This window comes from Hypanus sabinus, chromosome 2 (genome assembly GCF_030144855.1).
Source record: "Hypanus sabinus isolate sHypSab1 chromosome 2, sHypSab1.hap1, whole genome shotgun sequence".
Classification (NCBI taxonomy): domain Eukaryota; kingdom Metazoa; phylum Chordata; class Chondrichthyes; order Myliobatiformes; family Dasyatidae; genus Hypanus; species Hypanus sabinus.
The window spans coordinates 138547823-138562838 of record NC_082707.1 but is presented as its reverse complement, the minus strand read 5'-3'; the positions used below and the strand labels follow the sequence as shown (position 1 = coordinate 138562838).

The 15016-nt window shown below is 38.0% G+C and overlaps 1 protein-coding gene across 9 annotated transcripts in view; it reads right to left on the bottom strand.

Annotated features, from left to right (window-relative positions):
• Positions 1 to 15016, bottom strand: part of meis2a (Meis homeobox 2a) — a 109625-nt gene that overhangs the window by 26412 nt on the left and 68197 nt on the right. For all 9 annotated transcript variants that reach the window (XM_059955763.1, XM_059955772.1, XM_059955719.1 and 6 more), the window contains one exon: positions 10976 to 11052. In XM_059955763.1, the coding sequence (XP_059811746.1) occupies positions 10976 to 11052 (77 nt within the window). The remainder of the gene's footprint in view (positions 1 to 10975; positions 11053 to 15016) is intronic.

Sequence of the window (15016 nt, the reverse complement as noted above, 5' to 3'; positions counted from 1 at the left end):
ACTCAGACTTAATACAAAATACCAATTTCATTTTGCCTTAGCTTCTAAACTATTTACATAAGAACGTATCTGCAAATAATGATCTTTAGCAACCAAATTAAAAAGTGCAACTATGGATTTCACTGGATTAAGATTTCACTATTATATGAAGACAGTGAAATATATTTTAGGCTAAGTTGCAAATGAAATGCATACGTTGAACAAAGGATCCGGATCAGAGCTAAACCTGTACCTATTGGTAGAGCACTGGATTAAAACAACAGCCCAGCTAGATTTCTCCCAGATCCCAAGGCAAAACCCACAAAGCCTAACTGTCAAGGAAACGCAAATGAAAGAAGATACTGGTTACAGAGTGGTGTGTCAGGTTCATCCCTGAGGCCACTGAATCAAGTTTTTCCGAGTCATATGACATTAATAGTATATAGTGCTTTCTCTGTACTCATATTAAACCTTAAGTTTGTTTCTTTGAAAGCCACTCTCCTGCAACTATTTGTTTTAATTTGTAATGGAATTAGAAGACCAGACAAAGTTCCACTTTAAAATACCTTTAGACAGCACTTTTTATATACACTTATAAACCAAATATCACCATTCTCTTGTGTGTATTACGTCAAACCTAGTTGGACAAAAATCAGTATTTTCTGACTTGTACTCTTGTTCTAAAACCTGTGTTCATCTTTTTTAAAAAGTCCACGTTATTAGCCTGAAACAATTTGTCCAAATACTTCAGACTCGGAGCAGATGAATAAATGTGATATAATGAGTCATCGCTGGCTTCCTAATATCTTTATGACTGATGTGCATTTTTCAAATTAACTTCTTCTCCACTTGCTGAAGTCACATATAGTGGATTTACATAACTCTACCAAATATCAACATAATTAATGTCCACATTCAACAAGAATGTCATTAAACTATGTCAATACATTAGTTTTTTATAAAAAGCATGAATAATTTAAGCATGTTCAGGCCAGGTTAAATGATACTATTTGAACTAACCTAAAGGGGGTGCTATTTTAAACTTCTCCGCTGGATTTTTCTACTCGCTTCATCCCCATCATGACAATGAGTATCAAACAAGTGAATATATTTCAGAAGGAGTCAACCTACTTTGATAAAACTTTCATAACCAAGCAAATAATAAAAGATAATGGATAACCCTGAAGTGCTCAAGTTCCCAAATTTAATGATGTAATTTTTTTGGTAAAGTTAAGGGACTTGGATATAATGATAGAACAGTCAAGTACTTTTTAAAGCAGATTCTAAACTGTAGTTAATCATTAAAGGTGCAACAAAACTGGGATATCATTTGAACTGCTGGCACATATTTATGTGAATATTTAGCTGTTTCATTCCCCTTTGCAGACTGATAATGGTTTGACCAATAGAGACCAAGGTTTCACACACAAGGGATCAGAAACTGATGTCTAGACCTAACCACTTAAGACAGGTGACTATTAGTCCTAATCCCAGTGGTGACTACCTCTTAACTATCTGTCTGGTCTGCATTAATATCTGGAGAATTTTTCTAAACCAGTCAATTTACAAAAGGTGCCAATTTAAGCCATTACAACTGTACCGCACAGATTAATTTCCAGTGAAACAAAAAAAACTTGGCAGTCATAAGCAAAAATAAAAGCCAGCCAATGAACATAGTTTTCTTCCTGACTATTAGAAATTGTAGAGTAGCAGTCAACCATTAACAGATTAATTGACACATTCATTAACGAACTGCAGTCTCTATCAGATGGTCCAATCAAGTTTGATAACATCAGTCCTTCTGTGGAATCCTCTTTAACACAATTTATCATCACCTTCTACCAAACACAGTGCTCTACCTGAAATGTCCGGATATCACAAACTGGCTATCACTGCATTTATTGCAACTTATAGCCTCTATGAAATGCAGTCTCACTAGTGAAGCTAGAAGGTATTTCGGCTGGTAAACAACTACACTCAATTGAAATCTTTTTTAGACCATTTGCTCTCCTTTCTTTCCAATATCAGAGGGTTAATTACTTCCCTTTAAAAAAGTAGCATTTTTGTGTTTTCTGCATAATAAGAACAGTGAAAATACATCATATGCTGTGCATAATAGAAGGAATCTAAAAGCGAATTGATCATTCTGGCAATTCAATCCAATTGTACCCCAGGAGGAGGATAAGTTTGAAAAGTTGCCAAGTAGAGCAGGTCAGCCAGTGATTTCTGCCCTGCCAGGCATAAAAAATTCTTGCTAAACACCCAGGACTCTGAGGATGAGCACTGGGCTGGAAGAGAGTTTAACCATATTGTACCAAGTGCTGATTAGAGAAGAAAATCAGTTCTCATCCACAAGAAAAAATACTCACAATACCTTCAGTGAAGTTTTCTCTCAATGCTATCATGTTTTGCAGAAGGATCATCAGCAACACGTGTAGGGCAGTTTAACACCCCTCACTCCTGGATCAATTAGATCCCAGCTAGTCTTCACTTCAATCCCATTTATCTGACAGCTCAATTTTACTCAATACCCTTCCTTTTCAAAATTCCATCAATCTGTTTTCAATACTCAAATTGGTTCATATCCATCCCTTTGAGAAAGACAGAGTTCCAGATTTATATGTTCCTATGAGTTAAACAAGTTTTCCCAATTCTATAAATCGAGGTCCTTTCATTTTTAATGCCCTATCAATGGAAATAGTTTTCCTCTATCATGTCTGTCAACTCCTTCCAATATTTTGAACACCTCAATTGCCCACAAGCCCACTGAAGTCACGAATCCTCATTTGGTGGAAATTCTTCTGAAAGGAAGACTTTCACAGAAAATAAATCCTAACTAATTACAAATTTGACTTTAAAGTTATAATGCTTTTTCATCAATTCTAGTTGAGATTTCTGTTAAAATCTGAGTTGAATACATTCAGTAGAGTATCATATTGTACTGAGTATGGGCATCTTGGCAAAGCATCTTCAAATATTGCAGCAAATGTGAGGCTTAGTGAAGAGTGCTTGAATGCTGGAAGTGGACATACTTCACAGAGTGGATTTGATGAAACCTTGAAATTATGGAATGCATTGTGTGTTGAATTTCAAGTTAAACCCTTTAACACTAAAGCTAACTGGGGGACTAGCAATAAATCTGACAGTATGGACAGAAGTTGCTGAGAAGACTTCTGTATTCCACATATAAAAAAACAACTAGTGGAAGTAGTATCCCATTTGGCTATTCAATAAAGTAGTCCCCAAACTGAAGTGCAAAGAACTTAAAAGACCTGATAAAGCTGATATCACCAGAAAGAACATATTGTTTTACAAAATGAAATGCAGAGCATTTGCTGGTAAAACTAGATACTCCTTCCTCTTTCTAAGCTGTCTAAAAGCACAACCTGCAGACTACTTTTCATATCTGCTTTCACGAGTTTTATTTTGACATTATTTCTTCAATGGTTTGCTCTGAAATATCAAACTGACTGCTTACCCCAACCCCCTCCTCAACCACCCCCCCCCCCCCCCCGCCCTCAATTGTTCCTTTTTATAGCCTTTGATGGCCTTTTCATCTCAGTGATGCAGTTCTTGGTCACAAATCTCACTGCTATTCCACTGTGTGACATCTTCACTCGTTTGCTGCTGCTCATTAACAAACAATACTGCTGTGAAATTGGTTTAATGACAAAGTAATAAAATTGCTATTCAACTCACAGATTGCCCGAGGCTCTTCGAGCTCCTACAAGGCTTACACTGCCTTGCCAAGATGCATTAAGCTGCTTATTTGTGTTCACTGCATCCTTCACTCTGTTTTAGTCTATTTTTCTCTGTCTATATCCAATACTGTTTTCTTGCTGCAATCCAACTTAAAACTAAAGTTGATTTATGCATGTAACCTATGCCACTTTGAGTCCAAGTTTGCTACATCACATGACTAGTACTATAGATATTCATAAAAAATAACATGGCCTCTCAAACAAAGGAGGAAGAAGTTTTATAAGACAATTTATCTCAACTTAAGCAGATAACTCTACCCTGTCTCTAAGCAAATATATAATGTTTCCAGACTCGTTTTCTATGATATCATAATATCTTGCTCACAAATATGAAAGAGTCTGTGTCAGCAGAGACTTCATCAGTTTTTGTTTACAGAACATTGATTTGTGCCAGTGATGTCATCACATTAACAATGCTACTGCTTGGCAGGAAATGGTGTGGCCGCATTTAATATGTCCACGATAAATAGAAATGTACTGTGTAGTTTACAGAAAAGATGTCTTGATAATTTTCTTTAAAGGAGAAAGTTAATGTAAATGCATTATGGCTGATGCTCTCTAGAGGATATTAAATAAGCTCTATTGTTTGGTAATGGAAGAGGCTGTCTCAACTGCCCCCAGCATCATATCACGTCCCCTTATTCCACAGGTTGACACTGCTCCTTTAAATATCAGCTTGCCTTCTCGCTTGGACTATTTGAAGATTTTATTAATACAAGATGTACGCATACCTACAGAGCTGCTTTTCTGCCACCTGTTTTTCATAACGAGTGCCCATTTCTAAAAATTTTTGCTTACCATTTCTGGAGGCCACAACCTCCCCATGATTTACTATTGATGGACAAGAGTGAAATAGCCAAAACAGCTATGTAACAGGTGGGTAATTCTAATTATAAGCAGCTAACATTTTTATTGCTTATAATGTATGCAACTCTATGAGTAATTTGAGCTTTTATTCTGTTTCCCAAAACAATCCTTCTGACTTTCTTAAAGCAGTGGCTTGGTTTGAGACTCCTCGATGTGTGGAAGGAACATTACACAAGAGCGTTATAAGAGAGCGTTATGCAGCAGGCATGGAGAAGGAGGCGAACGGTCAGAGTGGGGAGAGAGGAAAGGAGGTAGGTACATGGTTGAATAAAAGTGTTTTAGAACTTTATTTTGAACCGGACAGAAAGTCTATCAGAAAGAGCAATGTGGGAAGTGAGTTTCAGATCAGGCTGAAGAAGAGCCAATCAATTGTGGAGCTGGGAAAACAGGAGCCAATGTGTAAAGTGACACTGGAGGACAGGGGGGATAGTCGAAACAGGATGTGAGATTCCAAGGAACTGCCCGAGCACTGAATTTTGTCGCTATCACAAAAGACTACCATGGATTGCTTCATTTGCTGCAGAGTTACTAATGGAACTGAATATTGTGCAATCAATAGGGAACACCCTCATTTCTGGCATTTTATTAGAAGGAAGATCACAAGTGAAGCAGCTGAAGGTAGCTGGATCTAGTGCATGGTCATGAGGAACTCCACTGTGCTGGGACGATTGACCTCTGACAACCAGCACCATTTCCTTTATGCACCATATGATTCCAACTACTGGCGCGTTTTCCCTTTGATGTCACTGAACTGTAAAATTGCCATAGCTTTAATTCCAAAAGAGTAGATGACAACCTCCCTGGTGTTCTGGCCAGTACTTATCCTTAAAATGACATTACTGGAGGACAGATTTTTTGTGATTTTCACATTGCAGCTTGTGGGTGCTCTCTGAATGCAACTAAGTGTTCCATTTCCTTTACAACAACAGTGACAAAGACTGACTGTATTTTTCAGACATCCTGATGTTATATATGGATGCTATATAAAGGCAGAAAGTGTCAGCATAAACACAAGAGATTCTGCAGATGCTGGAAATCTGGAGCAACACACAAAATGCTGGAGGAACTCAGCAGATCACATAGCACCTATAGACAAGAATAAGCAGTTGACGTTTTGGGTCAAGACCCCCAGCAGAGAGGAAAACACAGAGTTAACGTTTCAGTTAATAATCTCTTATCAGTCATTGCATAAGTTTGGGTTTCAACCATGTGTGAAGCTTCACGTTGCTGGAGTCAACTGAGATGGGAAGATCAATTGCTTGTAGATACTGGTTGGAGACAAGAATGAATTTTGCTAATGTTGCATTATCTTGGATAAAACTTTTGGCTTAGTTAAGGCTTCCCCTTCAGACAAGCATTTGAAACAGAGCAGAATCAATGGGCCAAATTGCCTAATTCTGCTCCTATGTTCTATAGTCTTGTGGTCTACACAACAGCCTAAGTTTTAGAAAAAGACTTTGAAAGATAGTGATGAATGCTATTTCAGTACCTGATCTTGGACTTTTGGATATCATAACTTACACAAAATAAACCACATAAGTAAAAATAATAGCAATGAAAGTAATTGGCTATTTTATTACAAACTATCGATCTTGGGTTCAATGATAATAGTCTTATCTTTCAGTCAGTAGGCTATGGATTTAAGCATATCTCAGATGGAATTTATAAAATTACATGATCTGAGATGATCCTAAACATGCAGTAAGTCTTCTCAGGGAACACTGGCCAAAATGTATCCCTCAACCCATAAACCCAGTAGATTATTTGGTCTTTCCTTCAAACTGACAACTACATTTCCCTAACATATTCAAATTGCAGACAAGGTCTGAGTTTCATGGATGGAGAGCTATGGCTTTGATAAGGAAGCCTTTCTATGGATCAAATCTCAGCGCACATGAGCAGTTAGTTGGCAGGATGCAAAGATTTCAAAATTGGCAGTGCTCAGGAGATGCAATGGAACATGACAGTCAACTGGACTGGCTAAGTTCAGGTGCAGTAAGTTCTGAAAGAAAACACTTTAATACATCAATTGAAGGAAAAATTGGAATGGAACTAGCAACTGATGTTTTCCTTTTTCCTTCTAGGTCACCATTAAAATTGATATACTCAAAAGTAGTGATTATCATGATATCGGAAGTGTTAGTTAAAAGAGGAGTAATAGTTTCTTGTTGATACAATATACTCCTAAGAAGTCAGGGTTAACCCTTGGACTCAGCACAACAACCCAACAACAATGCAAGGCACTATTTAGCTGTCAATTAGCATTATTAAAATGAGACCAATCATATCATTAGCACAATGTTTCAATTTTACCCATTGCCTTCAGGTCACATAAGACACTAGTGTAGAATTAAGGCAGTTATGATAACCTTTTGTGACATGCCTCACGATATATTGGCTTTTCACTTGTTTAATTCTGTAGTTGCTGTTCAGAAGTCTGTAAGTGGAATCTATGTGTTGTTTGCATCATCACAAGTTGGAGATGTAGCAGATTGCAGTATAAACACGCTGGGGTATAAGTCACTGAACTCTAGTGTTCCTCTCATAGCAAATTGATAGCATAATTTTATTATGCTCTGAACAATGACTACAGGGAATGTGCAAGATCTGCACAGCTCTACATATAATCCATTTGACTAAATGTAACACTTCCATTAGATGAGTGTATAATGAAAGCAGTACTGGATGCCAGCAAGTACTATAACATTTCAGTTTTCAGATCTTGTCAAAAGGGCACACAATAAATCATACATATAGCTTATTAAATGTCATAGGCAGGTGATCCAACAGGGAGCACAAGGAGGGTGCTTATATTGCAAGATGACTTCGCTGTCATGTGATATGTATTCTTCAGAGCACTAAGGTCAGAAATCCTTCACATGGATTTTAATAAGCTACTTATTACCGTCTTTCAATGCTAATTATTTGATATATCCTTTTGGTAACCATCTATTAATATTGAAGTGGTAGCCGTATTTTAACAATGATTGGGTAATAACAATCATTGTTCATTTTTATATAATTGATAATGCAATTCTCCTGAAGAACTGGGAAGATTCTTCTATTGGGGAGAATTTAAAAAAAGATCTTGAAAAATTTGGCTACTAATTTCTACTCTATTATAATATGTTATTAGGACAAAATTGAACTTTTTACCTTTATAATGAAAGAAAGTGACTTCAAATTGCCAATGCAATATTACACCCTCAAAGGTGATTGCGAAAATCTATTAAATTTTAAAGTACAGTTTATTATAAATATCTTCAGATTCTTCACTTACGCCAAATTTAACTGTCGATCAAGTATTAATTAGAAATCATAGAGCAGTGAAAAGAAACCTAGAAGTTAAATTATAAGGCTTAATTGTGTGTGCAGGGAGGCAGATAAATACTGCAACTACTGCATGTGAACAGGTCAGAGGACTGGTGTCCTGAGGTGAATGTGTCAACTCCTGACTCCCCAAAGCCTTTCCACCCTCTCCTATCCACAAGTTAGGAGTGTGATGGATATTCCCCATATGTCTGATGAACATAGTTCTAACAACATTCAAACAACTCAATGTCCACCAGGATAAAGCACCGCATTTGACTGGCACATTAATTTCCTCCATCACTGGTGCACTACGCACATCTTCCATATGATGCGCTGGAGTGACTCGCCATGCCTTTTTTAACAGCACCACCCAAATCAATAACATCTACCACCTAGAAGGCCAGAGACACCAGGCACATGCAAACCCACTAACTCTAGCCTGCTCAACATGTCACGCATCATCTTGACTTGGGTCAAAATTTTGTAACTCCTTCCCAACTGCCCTCTGGGGTCAACCTCACCGTAACGACTGCAGTGGTTCAGGAAAGTGGTTATGATCACATATTTAAGGGCAGTTAGGGTTGGGGAAATACACATTGAATTAGTAAATAAAAGCTCCTATCTCTGTATCATGCACAACTCTATTTTCAAGCATTATCAATTCTGCTAGCATTAAGAGAGAGAAATAAAATTGCCAGTTTCTTAAAATTTCAGATGCACAATATGCAGTTTACACACTGTTGTATTCAACCCAGAAAGATAAACTGAATCTGTACACTAATGCAAAATTTGGTGTCTGTCATCATTCATTATATAGAGAAGGATAAGATAAATTTCACACCATATGCCATTAAATACTGATTCTTGCCAAAAGCCACTACAATATTTTCCCATGAGTCACAACTGAATCCAAAGATGTTTTCACAACAATCAGATAAACTTAAAAAGAAACAGTAATTTGACACTACAGAGGAAAACCTCAGTCTTCAGGTATCATGTGATTTAAAATCCCATACAGTACTAAAATTCCCCTAAGTGGGCACACCCCAGAGAATTCAGTAAATCTTTCTTTCTAAATATAGAACTGAAACAAAAGACAAAGGTAAAAATGCAGCTCATTATACATAAAATATTCCTTTATTTTGCTCTTTATTATTGCATAGATGCCTTTGAAACATGGCTAACTACTTTATCCTGAATTCCCCAGAATTCTTTTTTATTGCCTCTTACAACTGAAAATTAAGCAAATGCAAACATGGTTTCAGCTGTCTGAAAATGATGTGCCACTTGCGATATCAAAACAGAGCTTCCTTCTGACCTCTGCAAGCCTTGATTGTGCAGTTGAGACAAAGGAATGATTCAGCATCCCTTCATGTGACTGCTTGAAACTAAAAAGGGCTGCATCAGTCCACTGGCACTGGCCATTAATTTCCTGATACCAAATGAGAAAGCTCTTCAAATTGATCAGAGCACTTCTGCAAAACACTCTTTAGCTTGGGAAACAAGAACTTGCATGTTTTTTTGGCTACTTAGAAGCTCTTTCTATTTTCATAAGTGTGCAATCTCTGCACTTTATGATGTCTAATGGGACCATGATCTAGCACTTGATATCACATGTCCAGTGTTTACAAATGTACGCCCTTGCATCACCTTTGACTTCCAGCACAGCAATCAAGACTGTACATCTAATTCTTGTTTCAGAAGTGACAGTGTCAGCTGATCACTGTGAAGCTTTTGATGTTTGAGTGGCTGAGCTCTTAATATTGTCAGTTCTTTAGGAAAGATTCAATTATTAATTGGGTACAAAATGTACTATATCTAGCACAACATAAACTGGCAAAATTAAAGTACTCAATTGCTTCAAATGTTATCTAACTCATTGGTTTCAAGATATCATTTCAAAGATGGATACAATTATTAAATTCCGTGAAACGTGTATTTTCAATTTAAAACAATTCAGTAATTTTTTTGATCTTCAATACAGCAGTTTATTTCTGCATAAGCCTGCCTGACAGAATATAAGCAACTCAATTTTCTGCTCTGTAGCTAGGCACATTGCCTTTTACATAGTGCTAGCATGAAAAGGCCGTGGCTAAGCTTTGGTTACTGGTGTAATTGAAATGCTATCCACACTATAGGGTGCATTAAAGTCAGATAACAGCAGTTCCTGTGGCCAATTTAAGTAGCTTGACTTCCCTAGGAAAAAAAAATTGCCTGACAGATAAGGCAGACAAACTGGCTAATTCTCCAGGCATGTCTCTCATTGTGATCCTAGAAAAATGAGAAAAAAATGAATCACAGAACCACAAAATCAATTGACCCTCAGGTTGCTCATCAGGCACGGAGTCCGATAAACCTAAAAGCTTCGTTAATGTCTGCCTGCCTGTATCCCACAGATAGAGCACTTTGTAAATGAACCTGCTTTGATAAATATATTAAGGAAAGCTGCGAATAAAAGGAAAGTCTTCTCATTTGTAAATACAACCTCTGCTACATGGAATTATAATGATAAAATGGGGTTCCATGTAATTAAGTTTGTATAAGACCTGAAATCCGTGCAAATACCTTCCCTGAATTTTGAAAGGAAACTGTCAGTTCAATTAATCTGAACATCACCCGAGAATGTACTGAACAAAATTAAGCTGCAGATAAAGCCCGGGCCAGTATTTTGATAAGTAATTCCTGTATCATTTCTTTGGTACTGTGATCATTTCATTTAATCCAACCTCCCTACATCTCCCCCACTACCATTCAAAGTTATGTGTTAAGCCATCTACAAAGGGACAACTAGTATTACTGCTGTTGCAGTAATCCACCATATCACACATGTAAAATGGGAAAAAATGTATACTTTTGCAAACATGATCAAAAAAGAAAATCAATATCCTATTCTAAATACAATTTTGAAATGGGACAATGCAAAGCCTTCTATCTGGCACACCAAAATCAAAGTTGCATGCCTGTGTGCCAGATAGTTCTGAGCCTCCCAAAAAAAAAGGGGGGTTAGTTACAAAGCAAAGAACTTTTGAGAAACCGAAGTGGGGTAAGTCACTCACCAGTTATTCACTTGTAGGATTGTGAGTCCTGTGTCCTGGGCTAACTGTTTCTTCTGCTCCTCTGATGGGTACGGATGCTGCACAAAATAATAAGCATTAGCCATGAGTAGCTTGGAACCACAAAACAAAATCTGGCACTGATTAAACTCACTCTAACTACAGAGGGACAGTGTTTCATTATAAAAAAAATCTTTGCAAGGAAAGAAGGCAATGCTCATCTAATATGGATTTTTTTTAAATGAAATGAATTATTTTGATTGCTGGGTGTTGACACTTTTTTGGATCAGCCTGCAGCCCTTTTGAAAGGCATGTAATTGCAGGAGGCTTTCCTCATCTTACCTTGTCCATATTAGTAATGACCCTTTGCTACTACTAAACCACTAATAGTTTTCAGCAGAGGCGAATGAAATGAATAGGATGAATCTAAATTCACAGTTGGTAATTTGCATTGTGTAAGGCTGCCTTAGCCTCTTGGACTGCTCTTGGTCATCAATCCTTGGCTGTCAGGTACTGCACTACGCCACAGTGATAAATATGCTTCCTAACACCAGCATTCATCCAAACAATGTGATTGTCCTTTATTTTACACTCAGTAATGAAGATAATTAATGGCTGATAAAAACAAGGATGTTTTGCAGTAAGAAGAGGGAGTACAATCAAAAGGTTTACACAATAATTCTGAATGGGACATGTTTTGGAATCATTTCTTAGTAAACCTCTAGTGGCTCAAGACTGCAGCCACAAATGTACTAGTTATTATGTGTTGTCAAAATATGCCTTTCCCTTTTCCACCTAATTCATCAATATTAGCTCTTTCTGCATCGAAGCCAGTACAAATGACAGTGAACTGTCAGTATAAAGCCAAGGCTAACTATTGTAGAAGCAAAGCATCTTCAGGTAATGCAGTTACACTATATATATGGCCATTTGAAATCTCTAATTCAGTCATTTCTGGCATAGCCATCCTGTAGCAATTGAGGTTTCCCAGTGGAATACATGCTAGAATATAGTAACAATGATGATGGATCACCTCATCACTGTGGAACCAGACTGTGGTGAATTAAGGACACAGGTCATAGGTTTGGCTGTCCTCGAACCACTCTGCACTGATGAAGCTTTCAGAGGTGTGAAATGGTAGCTACGCAGAGTATGTACTTCAACCAGATACTAATTTTCATCTTTCCTGCTACAAAGACAGAACTCTGCCCCTTGGTCTTCTCGCTAGCAATGACTGAAAATGATTTTACACTAAACACTTTCTACTAAATTCCATATTGGACATTTTTTTTCTGCACAAGATTAAGTGTGTAGTCAATTTATGCTGCAACTAGATGTGGACTTAAGTATTACTACTTCCTGGCAGCAGCCAGACCAGGCAGGATTGCTGCATGACTCACTGAGGCTCATAGACATGTACTACTAAACATGGAGAGAGAGCAAAGCACAGGCATTCAAATCACAGCAAATAGCTTTATTTGCTTGCTGCTTCACCGGGGCTTACAGGCTGCACAATAACAATTATGGAAGCCCCAGTGAAAGGCCATCACTATGGTGAAATAAAACAGTTATCATTTCTTACACTTCAAAGGCTGGGATCATAAGCCAGTAGCTGTGTAATGTTGCTATGAACAGGGTTCCCCCACATGCAAAAAAAACAGTTGCTGCCCCCTCAACAATAGCTGGCTTTGCTGCTGTTTTCCCCCTGGCACCCAGCCAGATGCTGGTTTGGTACACCATTAATTTATGTTCACTGAGTTGGTGCAGGTCTATGCAATGCTTTTCATCAATTTGCCTTCCAAGTTGAGACTGTGGCCTGCCAAATTCTGAGCTAATATGTTGAAAGCATTATACTGAATGTGATCAGTGAAGTTAAAATAAGTTTTTGTCGTTCACCAATTTACTAATGCTCGTACACTGTGTGCAGATTCAAATACCGACTCACTGCCAGAGCCCGCAGCTTTCTCACAGAAGTGAAATTTTCACTGAATATCGGGGATATTCTACAAATTACTGCTCTGTCATAAACTCATGAAAATATACAGTACCTGCAATCAGCATGCACTCTGAATAAACATCAACACCAATTTAATGGCTTGTGCACACATTGTAAACCAGAAAACCTCAGTGGAGGCAATTCCAGATAAATCAAACAAACTCAACCTCACACACGCAAGAAGAAATTGGGCTTTTATTGCAGTTTATTTAATTCCACAATATAAGCACAACATTTTAGTGCAAGGATTTGAAGTAAATGCATAATATGCATTTTGCTATGCACGATAACATAGTTGTTAGCACACTTGGACTCAACCTCAAGATAAAGATTAAAATACTGTGTGCGAAATTGATTAAAACCAAATACCTTGTGTCCCAGTTAAGCTGCACGTTTGATGTTCATGTGGAACGAACTTCCACACCATACCAATACTAAGTATCTGGTGGAACTCTGTCAATTTTGCAGATACTGCTAACTCAGTATAAGTTGCAAATTCACTGGGACAACAGAGCAAATGGAGGGTGTAAACGTAACTGTCCCTCACAACCACGTTCAAAATCCACTATGTGCATGCAGTTTAACAGGAACACTGTAGCTTCCAGAGCACCTCATGTTAAATACTTTTCTCTCCCGTGGCTGGAATAAAAAAGGCGGAATGGAAAGATTAGCCACAGGACGAATAAAAGGCCAGTTTAAACCACCTACTGCTCCTCACTTTAAACAAAACTGAGAAAATACACTCAATAGAAGGAATCGGCATAATAGATCCCAAGCACTGATGACCAGAGATGACAGTTCCATCCTGTCCCCTAAATTACTGGATCAGTGTAGCCAGAATTTATGAGAGTCAGACAGTGGACCTCACATAGCTCACATATTAGACCATTAGGCATCTAACTACCTCTGAACAATTTCAATGCATTATCTCTCCTTCTCCCTGGGGCACAAACTTCACTCTTCCATACTTTTAATATATTTTGTCTGCACGAAGCAGATCGAGTTATTACATGCTAGCAGAACACAGCAAACACTAGTATCCTGCCTGTAAGTTTAGGAGCTGATTTCAGCATGTCTACCAACTGTAAAACAGCATACATAGCCACACAATAAACTTTATCTGGAGGTGGTTTTTATACTTCTGAGCTAGAACTTGATTTGTTTTGGTGCTGACTGTAGATCAAACTCTTTCCTAGAAAGAGGGTTCATTATTTTTGTTTACAAGTCATGCACATACGGAATCCACTTATCTTAATTTCATAGAAAAGCCTGCAGAAACCACAAATAGATGAGTGGTTTCCACATGAATTAACTCAAGTCAGTGGTTACGAGGCATTCCATCAGAAATCTTTGCATTCATCACATCAAATAAACAACACAGTCGTGCAACAGAACAATGGACTGTCTGCAAAAATGATCCAACTATCACTACCAAGCCAGCTTCGGTGAAAAGTGCCACAGTCCCACCTATAGAATACTTGCAATAAGTCAGTATGCAAATTCTGCATATTGAAGTAAGATCAAAAGTTCTTTCACGGGTACCAAATGAGCCACAGATGTAATGTTTCCTCCGATCGGCTGCTTAACCAATGTGAAACTAATAAAAGAAGTGCACTCCCTATCTGTACAAGGTGACCATGGAAGTACACCCCAGGCTTGACACCTTAGATTATTTTGTGATCTCACCCTGCGATACAGTTTGAGCTTCAACATAACGAGAGCCCACAATTCTGATATTTGCCCATTACAAGCTATCCCTCTGACATGATGACAAACCAACAGAATTCAAGCAGCATCTCTGGAGGCAAAGGGATGATCAAGGCCTAACATCAAATCTGAGAATACAGAGGCAGGACAGCAAGTATAAAGAGGTGAGAGGGAGGAGTGAACGGAGGCTAGAAGGTGAGAGGTGAATCTAGATAAAGGAAGGGTGATGGGCAGATGGAGCCAGGTTGGGGACGGGATAGAAAAAGTGAACCAAGGGGGAAGAAAACCAGGAAGGGTCTCGGCCCGAAATGTCGACTGTACTCTTTTCAATAGATGCTGCC